This window comes from Eleutherodactylus coqui, chromosome 3 (genome assembly GCF_035609145.1).
Source record: "Eleutherodactylus coqui strain aEleCoq1 chromosome 3, aEleCoq1.hap1, whole genome shotgun sequence".
NCBI classification, from domain to species: Eukaryota; Metazoa; Chordata; class Amphibia; order Anura; family Eleutherodactylidae; genus Eleutherodactylus; species Eleutherodactylus coqui.
In genome coordinates, this window is record NC_089839.1 from 119,902,938 (window position 1) to 119,915,880 (window position 12,943).

The 12,943-nt window shown below is 49.3% G+C and overlaps 1 protein-coding gene across 1 annotated transcript in view; it reads left to right on the forward strand.

Moving 5' to 3' along the window:
• Positions 1-12,943, forward strand: part of RAB4A (RAB4A, member RAS oncogene family) — a 134,621-nt gene that overhangs the window by 111,772 nt on the left and 9,906 nt on the right. The window contains exon 6 of the mRNA XM_066596018.1: positions 1,789-1,884. Within this exon, the coding sequence (XP_066452115.1) occupies positions 1,789-1,884 (96 nt within the window). The remainder of the gene's footprint in view (positions 1-1,788; positions 1,885-12,943) is intronic.

Here is a 12,943-nt window from a genome sequence, read left to right on the forward strand (position 1 = left end):
AGGTTGATCCAGGGATTATTCTGATTGCCATTATGGAGTTAGGAAGGAATTTTTCCCCCAAATTGGCTAATTAGCTTCTGCCTCTTGGTGTTTTTTGCCTTCTCCTGGATCAACAAGGAGGTTGAAAGAGGCTGAATTAGATGGACATTGTCTTCATTCAGCCTAACATACTATTTATTCCACATGCTGAACGCCATAAAACTGACATTCAAAAAGCAATGGGGAAATTCCCCCCACCACTACCACCACTAAGTTTTTAATGATTTATACAATGCATTGTACCCAAAATGATGCCAGGAAAAAATACAACTTGTCCCACAAAAAACAAGCCCTCCTGCGGCTAGGTCTATGGAAAAATTAAAAAGTTATGGAATGATACTATGAAAAAAAAGCTCAGAGTGTTTAGTCATTAGGGTCTAAAATAGGACAGTCATAAACCCCTTAGTGACCACGCTATAGTCTTTTTACGTCCTGTCGTTGCAGGACGTGTATGGAGGGAGATAGCGCTGCTGTCTCCTTCCATACATCGCAGGTGTCAGCTGCCGCACGGCCGATCAGGACTATTAACCCTTTAAATGCGGCTGCCACGGGGATGGCTTAATGGGCATTCTGCCATGGCCCCGGCTACCATGACACCCATACGGCTCCCCCGTGGTGAGATCGAGGGAGCCGTATGGGTGTCATGGCAGCTGGGGTCCTTCTGAAAGGCCCCAGGGCTGTCATGGCAGAGAGCATATCAAGTCATCCCCGTGGGGTGGCTTGATAGGCTGCCTGTCAGAATGCAGTATGATTTAATGCTATGGCATTACATCATACTTGTGTTCCCCCAGGAGGACTAAAAGAAAAAGTGAAAATAGAAACGATAGAGTTTTATTATAGATATTTTTTTAAATAGTAATTTAAAAGAAAAAACCTTTTCCATATTTACAATAAATCTAAATAAGGAAACAAAAATACATATTTGGTATCGTTGTGTCTGTAAATGTCAGATGTAGCAAGGTAATAAAATATTTACTGCGTACGGTGAGCGTCATCAGAAAAAAAAATGCCAGAAATGCGCTTTTTTTGGTCACCCTGTTGCCAAGGAAAAATGTAATTAAAAGCGATCAAAAGTCCTAAGTAATCCAACATGATAAAAAACGGAAACGACAGGACGTATCGCACAAAATGAGCCGTCGCACAACTATATTGATGGAAAAATAAAAAAGTTATTGTGCGCAGAAGATGGAGACAGAAAATTATTTTGAAAAATTTAATTATCTTTAAAAAAATATATAAGTAGTACAGCAAAAAAAACTATACAAGTTTGGTATCGTAGTAATCGTACTGACCCATAGAATAAAATTATGTCATTCTTGTTGCAGTTTGTGCGCCGTAGAAACGACGCTCTGAAAGGTAGCGAAATGTCATTTTTTTTCCATTTCTCTTGACTTAAAAGTTTTTCAGTACATTATATGGTACATGAAATAGCACCATTGGAAAAATACAACTCGTCCCGCAAAAAACAAGTCCTCATACAGCTATGTCGATGGATAAATAAAGGAGTTAGAATTTTTTAAAGGGGGGGAGGAAAAAACGAAAATGGAAAAAAGCAAAACAGTGTGGTGTCTAAGGGGTTATGGAGTTAAAAAGCTAACCTTTTCTCTTTAGAGATTCATAGATACAACAGTTAATTTTCAGTTATTTCTTTTCATCTCTTGCATCCTGCAATATTTAATTTTGTATTTTTAATTTTATACATTTAGTATCAAGTGTTTACTTATTTTTTTTTTCTCCTTTTTTTTCTAGAACTGATGTTTTTGGAGACAAGTGCGCTTACAGGAGAAAATGTGGAGGAAGCGTTTGTACAGTGTGCTAGGAAAATACTAAACAAGATTGAATCAGGTAAATTATAGAAATGGAGGACTTTATGTGGGATGTGTTTATTTTGACTTAACCCCCTTAACCCCTTAATGACATGGCCTATTTTGGCGTTGAGGATTTTTTTGGTATTTTTCCATCTCCGTTTTTCAAAAGCCATAACTTTTTTATTTTTCCATCGGCGCGGCCTTATAAGAGCTTGTTTTTTGCGTGGCGAGCTGTAGTTTTTATCAGTGCCATTTTTGGGTACATAGGCTATATCGTAAAACTTTTATAATTTTTTTATGATAACAGGGAGAGAAAACGCATCAATTCTGCCATAGATTTTTTTTTTTTTTTTACAGCGTTAATCATGCAGCATAAATGACACACTAAATTTTTTCTGCGGGTCGGTACGGTTACAACGATACCAAAATTCTTATATATTTTTTTAGGTTTTTACACTTTTTTGCAATAAAAACCCTTTTTTTTGGAAATCTTTTTTTTTTCTCTATAGCTGCATTCAAAGTCCGGTAACTTTTTTATTTTTCTATGTACGGAGCTCTATAAGGGCTTATTTTTTGCGAGACGAGCTGCAGTTTTTGTTGGTTCCATTTTGGGGAATGTACGGCTTTTTTGATCACTTTTATTGCATTTTTTGGGAGGCAAAATGCTAAAAATTAGCATTTTGCCTCTGTTTTTTAGCGTATTTTGTAACGCTTTTTGCCGTACACGGACGCGTCAATACCCAATATGCGGGGTTTTAATTTTATTTTTACCTTTTTTTATGCTAATATTAGAAAAAGCATTAAAAAAGGGGTTTTTAACATTTTTTTTACATTTTTATTTCCTTTTTTTTACACTATTTGAGTCCCTCTGAGGGACTTGCAGCACTGTGCCTATGATCGCTTATACAATGATCATAGGCATAGGCAATACAGGATGCCAGTGCGTGGCGTCCTGTTGCCATGGTGACAGGCCGGGCTCTCGCGATGAAATCGCAAGTGCCGGCCGGAGACACAGAGGGAGTGCGGTCCCTCTGTGAACTCTTTCACTGCCGCGATCTACTTAGATCGCGGCAGGGAAGGGGTTAACAGCGGGGGGCGCATCTCCGATGCCCCCCGCTGTTGCAGCGGGACGCTGGCTGTGACTGATAGCCGGCTCCCGATGCGGGATAGTGCGGGATCATATCTGATCTCGCGCTATCCCGAGGACGTACCGGTACGTCCTGTTGCGAGAAGTACCAGGCTCCCAGGATGTACCGGTACGTCCTGGGGCGGGAAGGGGTTAAGGACCAGGCTGTTTTGTACCTTAATGACCAGACACTTTTTAGGGATTTTACCTATGTGGTGGTTTTAATGCCTTATTTTTTTTCCTTCAGCTAACAAAATTATTTTTGCAGCTTTTTTTTTCCTGTGACATATAAGGCTTTTTAAGGCCGCCTGCATAGGATTGCGTTAACAAACGCAATCCTATGCAGACGGCCGAGCGAAATCTCACGCGGCAAACAAACCGCAGTATGTCCTATTTCCTATTTTCCAGAAATGTCACTCACTCGGCCGCCGGCTCCGGTCTGCGCATGCGCCGGCTGCCCTGCAGCCGGCACATGAAAGAGCCGGGGACGCCGGGCGCGGGTGAGTACGCGCTCGTCCCTGCAGGCGCTCGGGTCGGGTCCTGCGGCCGGATCCGACCCGCTTGTCTGCAGGCAGCCTAAATATCTTTTTTCACTGACTCCTTTTCACCCCCCTTCTCCCCGCTTTTTAGTTTTTTTGGGGGGGTAAAAAGCTATTAAAAAAAATTGTATATTTACGATAAAATAAAGTATAAGAATGAGTTCTTCATTTTGCTTTGGGTGTTTTGATATACAGTGGTACCTTGGGTTATGAGTGCCTCAGCTTGCGAGTTTTTTGACTTGTGAGCAGGCTCTGTCCCTAGTTTTTGCTTTGATTTAAGAGCAAAAACTCAGGTTATGAGCCTGCCCGCAAGTCAAGCAGCTTGCAAGCTGAAGCTCAGGGGGGTTCATCTATAGTTTTAAGCCTTTCCAATCCATTGTCTGACTTCTTCAGAGATTCTGATTGAAGCCTGTACAGCTCAGATGTCGGAAAACATCTGACTGGGTATTCTTACTGTGTATTTCTGGCCGCTTAACTGTTGGAGCTTCTCTGGTGCATCAGATGTCCCCATGGGGGCTCACAATCTATATTTGCCTGTTAATATGAGTTTGGAATGTAGCAGGAAAACAGAGTACTCAAAGGAAATCCATGCAAATTAGCACCTAGGACCTTAGTGCTGTGAGGTAACCATGCTAATCATCGAGCCACCATGTTGTACTTTGATCACAAGTTCATACACCAAGAGAATCCGATTACCGTTATAGCTTACAGAAGTCAATAGAGTATAGAGGAGAAGGCAGCTGCTAGAGGAAGACAGAAACAAGAAAGCACAGTGACACTTCTGCAGCTACTAGTAAGGCCTCATGTCCATGACCAAAATTGAATTGTGAAATCTGCGCATATGATCCGCAGTTAAATATGCCCATAGACAGACATCGGGCATCTGCAGGTAATTAAATACCTGCTGATGTTATTTTTTTCCGACCTGCGGATTGCACGCGTGGAAAAAAGCCTGCAGCATGCTCCATTTTCTGGGTTTCCCGCACGGATGGCTTCCATTGAAGTCAATGGAAGCCATCCGATCCGCGGCACAGACGCAGCTGACACTGCGTCCGTGCCGCGGATCTGCAAGAAAGCAGGAGAGCCGCCGTACAGAAGAAAGAAGAGCCGACCACGATAGAGAAGGCCCGCATGGCCGCCGGGCAGGTAAGTAAATGTCTTTTTAGGCATCATAGCTGTGGGCATGGGTGGAATCCGCTGCGGGATTCCATACTTGGAAACTGTGTGTGTCTGTGGACATAGGACTTAAAGGGGTTGTCCGGCCACACAGGGTAAAAATTTTTTATAATGCTGCTGCTTCCCTTTCAGTAAGGATAGTAACACACAGCATACAGGGGCTCAAACCGGCAGGCAGATCAGCTGGAATGTCAGTTTATTACCTTAGAATCTGATCTTCACTGCAGCTTTCAAAGATGGCGCCTCTGTGCTGCCTTCCCACAATGTTCTGCGCTCTCCCTCCTCTGTGTGTGCACTCCCGATGGCAGTAAGAGGCATGAAAAGGCAGGATTTCATGGCCTCCCTCAGCTCACGTCCTAGCCCCGCCCATGACACGCCCACCTCTATTGAACTGATCTACAGTCTCTCCCCACCCAGGCCCCGCCCCCTGCTGAATACTATAATCATAGGGGTTGTGGCCAGGGGAGACTGTCATACACTCATGGTTCAGGATAAAATCCTACCATGAAAGTAAACAGCAGCACTATGTATAGTGAATGGAGAGGGGCTGGGGACAGCTGAGAGAGAACTCTCCTGCAGCCCCCCACTGCAAGGCTACCTACTGCCCCCCCACCCTGCTAAAGTAAAGTAAAACAAAACATTTCCCCACACACACATGCCCCCATAGTGCCCCTCCAACAGCGACCCCCCCCCCACAGTGCACTCTCCCACAGTGCCCCCCTAATGATCCCCCACAGTCCCCCCCTACAGTGCCACAAACAGTGCCCTCCACAGTACCCCCTACACATGCCCCCCACAGTGCCCCCCAGTGTCACCCCTACAGTGCCCTTCAAAGTAGCCCCCCTCCACATGCCCCCCTCATTCCCCCCCAACCACAGCATTCTCCACAGTCCCCCCTCAACAGTGTCCCCCCAGTATTCCCCCCCCCCCACAGTACCCCCCCTACACATGCCACCCCCCCAGAGTCCCCCCAGTGCACTCCAAAGTAGCCCCCCTCCACATGCCCCCCACAGTCCCCCCATCCACAGCATCCCTATACAGTGTGACCGCATACCCCACCGCGACAAGTCTATGTGACCGCATACCCCACCGCGACAAGTTTATGTGACCGCACACCCCACCACGACAAGTCTATGTGACCGCACACCCCACCGCGACAAGTCTATGTGACCGCACACCCCACCGCGACAAGTCTATGTGACCGCACACCCCACCGCGACAAGTCTATGTGACCGCACACCCCACCGCGACAAGTCTATGTGACCGCACACCACTAGCACGCCGCCCCCCCCCCCCCCCATCCCCCCGCGCGACTTCTGTCACTGTCAGCTGGGTCCCTGCACACCACTAGCGCGCGCGCGCACACACACACCTCTGCACACCACTAGCACACACACACAACACTGCACACCACTAGCACCCCCACAACCCCCCCCCCCCCCTGTAACTTCTGTCAGCTGGGTCCCCGCACACCACTGCACACCACTTGCACTCCCCGCCTACCCCCCCCCCCCCCCCCCGCGACTTCTGTCAGCTGGGTCCCTGCACACCACTAGCACACACACACACCACTAGCACCCCCAGCCCCCCCCCCCCCCCCGCGACACTTCTGTCAGCTGGGTCCCCGCACACCACTTGCACACATCCATCCTCCTCCCCCCCCCCCCCCCCCCCGCGAGAGCCCGCCCCTCCACTCATTCTCCTCCCCTTAGATACCTTGGAGATGAAGAGCCAGCAGCCACGCCTCCCCTGCAGGAAGAACTGAGCTTCCCAGCGGCTGAAGTTCTTCTGCACATGCGCGGAGCTGTGCTGGAGAAGCGCGTCCCCGTTGTCCCGACAAGAAGAGGAGAAGACTTGTCAGATCCAATGGCAACCGAGAAGCAACACGGGGGGGGGGGGGGGGGGGGGCGGGGGGGCACCCCAAAAGGTAAGTGAATAACTTCTGTTTGCCTAATTTACAATGCACAATGTATATTACAAAGTGCATTGTATTGGGCAAATAGAAGTTTTAACATTAATTGTCTATGGCCAGACAACCCCTTTAAGTGTTTTATCCTCTCCCAGTGCTAGATTCACATCTGCACTGCTTACTACTGCTGTAAATTGTCCTCCATGCCACTGCTGCTTTTAAGGGTGTTCTAGAGAGAAACCTGCTCTCCTATGTGTGAGCTAAATAGGAGACCTCATAGTGGCTAATCTAGACCCACTAGCTCAGGAAAAACTGACAATTGAGAGATGGAGCCTGCAGAGGAGAAAACAGCTTTAAAAAAGAGGATACAAGTCCTATTGTATAATGGCCATAGATGGTTCTATTTCTCATGCATACGCAAGACAGCTTATTCTGAAAAGTCATAAACATTGATTAAACAAATTTCATAGTAAATACAACATATAACCAGCCTATGTAGATCAAAAATTCAAGACATTAAAAAAAAACATTGCATGTAATGTGTTTCTGGGTAACTCCAATGCTATTTTTAGTGGTTTATAGATTTTACAGTGGGAGCAAAGAATTGAATTGAGTAGGGCTCAGAGGGGAGTTGACATTAGGATATCTCCAGCCCATGACATGAAATAAGAGGTCTAATATGCTTATCTGAATAATAGCCAACTGGGGCATTGATCATGGAGCTGGAAATAATCACTTAGAACATCTATGCAAATACGAAGAATTAAAGGGGTTTTACAGCACTAACTAATGATGACCTATCCTCAAGATAGGTCAACAATAGTTGATCAGCATGAGTCCACCTCCCACTGATCAGTTGATTGAAGTGACAGCAGCACTCAAGTGAGCATCGCTGTCACTTCCGTCTCTGCCAGGCACAGCACTGTACATTGTATGGTCACTGTGCCTGGTATTGCTGCTCAGTCACATTCAATTGAGTCTGAGCTGCTCTCAGGTAGCATTACCGATGAATCTGACATTACATGCCTGAGAAGAGGGTGTAGCACTCACCTGACTGCCATGGCCTCTTCATTCAGTTGATCGGCCCTGTTTAGAGTGGTAGAATACCACCAGTCAATTATTAATTACCTATCCTGAGGACAGGTCATCATTAGTTTAATGCCAGAGTATCCCTTTAAAGGTGATATTAGTTAAGTATAGAGAAAGCAGAGACAAAAGGGAGGACATATGAGTAAATATAGACCCTTTAGCCTTACGCCAGTGTCCTTTCCTCTCTCTCTTTTTTGAAGAACATTCATGGTTTCCAGACTGAGCAATATCTCATTATTGGAGATGAGCGAACGTACTCGTCCGAGCTTGATACTCGTTCGAGTATTAGCGTGTTCGAGATGCTCGTTACTCGAGGCGAGCACCACGCGATGTTCGAGTTACTTTCACTTTCCTCTCTGAGACGTTAGTGCGCTTTTCTGGGCAATAGAAAGACAGGGAAGGCATTACAACTTCCCCCTGCGACCTTCAAGCCCTATACCACCCCCCTGCAGTGAGTGGCTGGTGAGATCAGGTGTCACCCAAGTATTTAAATCGGCCCCTCCCGCGGCTCACCACAGATGCATTCTGACATAGATCAGGGAAAGTGCTGCTGATGCTGGAGCTGCTATAGGGAGAGTGATAGGAGTTATTTTAGGCTTCAAGAACCCCAACGGTCCTTCTTAGGGCCACATCTGACCGTGTGCAGTACTGTTGAGGCTGCTTTTAGCAGTGTTGCCCTTTTTTTTTTTTTTTTGTATATCGGCCGTGCAGAGCATTGCGTCCTCACTCTGCAGTCATTGTACATAGTATAGGGCCAGTACTGGTGAGGCAGGGACAGTGGGAAAGGTGAAAGAGATATACTCTCTATATAGGCAGTGGGCTTTCTCAAACAAATTTGGGAAAAATAAATATATTTGGGCTGCCTGTGACCGTCCTCCGTGTACTGCGTGTCTGCTGGCGGTAGTAGTCCTAATTAATACGCAGCTAAGTGTTACAGCAGGCTTGCGCAAAAGTGTTTCCTGGCTCTGCGTTGCCCGTTACATCACCGCCGTCATCCCGTCCAGAGGGAAACAGTCTGCAGTAATTTTACATAGTATATAGTGGTGAGGCAGGGACAGTGGGAAAGGTGAAAGAGATATACTGTCTATATAGGCAGTGGGCTTTTTCAAAAAAATTTGGGAAAAATACTATCTTTGGGCTGCCTGTGACCGTCTTGAGTGTACTGCGTCTCTGCTGGGGGTAGTAGTCCTAATTAATATGCAGCTAAGTGTTACAGCAGGCTTGCGCAAAATTCTTTCCTGGCTCTGCGTTGCCCGTTACATCACCGCCGTCATCCCGTCCAGAGGGAAACAGTATACATATATATGCTGCCTACAGTATCTGTCTGCTGTCTCAGCTCAGCCTTTAAAAAAATAGAAGCAAAATACTTAAGGGCTACTAGTGGCCTTTGGACACTTGACTGCTTCTGCGCTGTGAATTCCACTAGCTCAGTCACACGCACCTACGTCTCACTACAGGCTTGCGCAAAATTCTTTCCTGGCTCTGCTGTGCGTTCCGTAAGTGAAGTCAGCCTCCAACCACAGGCCAATAAGCGGCACATTTAATTACAGCGTTCTGTTTCTGCACTACTGGTAATACAGCATGCTGAGGGGTAGGGGTAGGCCTATAGGACGTGGACGCGGGCGAGGACGCGGAGGCCCAAGTCAGGGTGTGGGCACAGGCCGAGCTCCTGATCCAGGTGTATCGCAGCCGACTGCTGCGGGATTAGGAGAGAGGCACGTTTATGGCGTCCCAAGATTAATCTCACAATTAATGGGTCCACGCGGTAGACCTTTATTAGAAAATGAGCAGTGTGAGCAGGTCCTGTCGTGGATGGCAGAAAGTGCATCCAGCAATCTATCGACCACCCAGAGTTCTGCGCCGTCCACTGCTGCAACTCTGAATCCTCTGCCTGCTGCTCCTCCTTCCTCCCAGCCTCCTCACTCCATTACAATGACACATTCTGAGGAGCAGGCAGACTCCCAGGAACTGTTCTCGGGCCCCTGCCCAGAATGGGCAGCAATGGTTCCTATCCCACCGGAGGAGTTTGTCGTGACCGATGCCCAACCTTTGGAAAGTTCCCGGGGTCCGGGGGATGAGGCTGGGGACTTCCGGCAACTGTCTCAAGAGCTTTCAGTGGGTGAGGAGGACGACGACGATGAGACACAGTTGTCTATCACTCAGGTAGTAGTAATTGCAGAAAGTCCGAGGGAGGAGCGCACAGAGGATTCGGAGGAAGAGCAGCAGGACGATAAGGTGACTGACCCCACCTGGTTTGCTAAGCCTACTGAGGACAGGTCTTCAGAGGGGGAGGCAAGTGCAGCAGCAGGGCAGGTTGGAAGAGGCAGTGCGGTGGCCAGGGGTAGAGGCAGGGCCAGACCGAATAATCCACCAACTGTTTCCCAAAGCGCCCCCTCGCGCCATGCCACCCTGCAGAGGCCGAGGTGCTCAAAGGTCTGGCAGTTTTTCACTGAGAGTGCAGACGACCGACGAACTGTGGTGTGCAAGGTTTGTCACGCCAAGATCAGCCGGGGAGCCACCACCACCAGCATGCGCAGGCATATGATGGCCAAGCACCCCACAAGGTGGGACGAAGGCCGTTCACCGCCTCCGGTTTGCACCACTGCCTCTCCCCCTGTGCCCCAACCTGCCACTGAGATCCAACCCCCCTCTCAGGACACAGGCACGACCGTCTCCCGGCCTGCACCCACACCCTCACCTCTGCTGTCCTCGGCCCCATCCAGCAATGTCTCTCAGCGCACCGTCCAGCCGTCGTTAGCGCAAGTGTTTGAGCGCAAGCGCAATTACGCTGCCACACACCCGCACGCTCAAGTGTTCAATTTGGCTATGTGCACGTTTAACAGCCTGGAGATGCTGCCGTATAGGCTTGTGGAAACGGAGGCTTTCAAAAACATGATGGCGGCGGCGGCCCCGCGCTATTCGGTTCCCAGTCGCCACTACTTTTCCCGATGTACCGTCCCAGCCCTGCACGACCACGTCTCCCGCAACATTGTACGCGCCCTCACCAACGTGGTTACTGCCAAGGCCCACTTAACAACGTACACGTGGAGAAGCACAGGCGGGCAGGGCCACTTTATCTCCCTGACGGCACATTGGGTGAATTTAGTGGAGGCTGGGACCGAGTCAGAGCCTGGGACCGCTCACGTCCTACCCACCCCCAGAATTGCGGGCCCCAGCTCGGTGGTGGTATCTGCGGCGGTGTATGCTTCCTCCACTAAACCACCCTCCTCCTCCTCCTACGCAACCTCTGTCTCGCAATCAAGATGTGTCAGCAGCAGCACGTCGCCAGCAGTCGGTGTCGCGCGGCGTGGCAGCACAGCGGTGGCCAAGCGTCAGCAGGCCGTGCTGAAACTACTCAGCTTAGGAGAGAAGAGGCACACAGCCCACGAACTACTGCAGGGTCTGACAGAGCAGACCAACCGCTGGCTTTCGCCGCTGAGCCTCCAACCGGGCATGTTCGTGTGTGACAACGGCCGTAACCTGGTGGCGGCTCTGCAGCTCGGCAGCCTCACACACGTGCCATGCCTGGCCCACGTCTTTAATTTGGTGGTTCAGCGCTTTCTGAAAAGCTACCCACGCTTGTCAGACCTGCTCGGAAAGGTGCGCCGGCTCAGCGCACATTTCCGCAAGTCCAACACGGACGCTGCCACCCTGCAACATCGGTTTAATCTGCCAGTGCACCGACTGCTGTGCGACGTGCCCACACGGTGGAACTCTACGCTCCACATGTTGGCCAGGCTCTATGAGCAGCGCAGAGCTATAGTGGAATACCAACTCCAACATGGGCGGCGTAGTGGGAGTCAGCCTCCTCAATTCTTTACAGAAGAATGGGCCTGGTTGGCAGACATCTGCCAGGTCCTTGGAAACTTTGAGGAGTCTACCCAGATGGTGAGCAGCGATGCTGCAATCATTAGCGTCACCATTCCTCTGCTATGCCTCTTGAGAAGTTCCCTGCAAAGCATAAAGGCAGGCGCTTTGCGCTCGGAAACGGAGGCGGGGGAAGACAGTATGTCGCTGGATAGTCAGAGCACCCTCCTGTCTATATCTCAGCGCGTTCAGGAGGAGGAGGAGGTGGAGGAGCATGAGGAGGAGGGGGAAGAGACAGCTTGGCCCACTGCTGAGGGTACCCATGCTGCTTGCCTGTCATCCTTTCAGCGTGTATGGCCTGAGGAGGAGGATCTTGAAAGTGATCTTCCTAGTGAGGACAGCCATGTGTTGCGTACAGGTACCCTGGCACACATGGCTGACTTCATGTTAGGATGCCTTTCTCGTGACCCTCGCATTACACGCATTCTGGCCACTACGGATTACTGGGTGTACACACTGCTCGACCCACGGTATAAGGAGAACCTTTCCACTCTCATACCCGAAGAGGAAAGGGGTTCGAGAGTGATGCTATACCACAGGACCCTGGCGGACAAACTGATGGTAAAATTCCCATCCGACAGCGCTAGTGGCAGAAAACGCAGTTCCGAGGGCCAGGTAGCAGGGAAGGTGCGGAGATCAGGCAGCATGTACAGCACAAGCAGGGTAACACTGTCCAAGGCCTTTGACAGCTTTATGGCTCCCCAGTCAAGGCTGAGTCAGCGGGAGCACTGTAAAAGGATGGTGAGGGAGTACGTAGCCGATCGCACGACCGTCCTCCGTGACGCCTCTGCCCCCTACAACTACTGGGTGTCGAAGCTGGACACGTGGCCTGAACTCGCGCTGTATGCCCTGGAGGTGCTTGCTTGTCCTGCGGCTAGCGTCTTGTTAGAGAGGGTGTTTAGTGCGGCTGGGGGAATCATCACGGATAAGCGTACCTGCCTGTCAACAGACAGTGCCGACAGGCTTACAATCATAAAGATGAACAAAGCCTGGATGTTCCCAGACTTCTCTTCTCCACCAGCGGACAGCAGCGGTACCTAAACAATACGTAGGCTGCACCCGCGGATGGAAGCATCATTCTCTATCACCATAAAAAACGGGGACCTTTTAGCTTCATCAATCTGTGTATTATATTCATCCTCCCCCTCCTGCTCCTCCTCCTGAAACCTCACGTAATCACGCCGAACGGGCAATTTTTTTGAGGCCCACAAGGCTCAGTTATATAACTTTTGTAAACAATGTTTATACGTTTCAATTCTCAATTCAATAAAGCGTTGAAACCTGCACCTGAGCCAATTTTTATTTTTACTGGGCCGCCTACAGGCCTAGTTACAAATTAAGCCACATTAACCAAAGCGATTAATGGGTTTCACCTGCCCTCTTGGTTGGG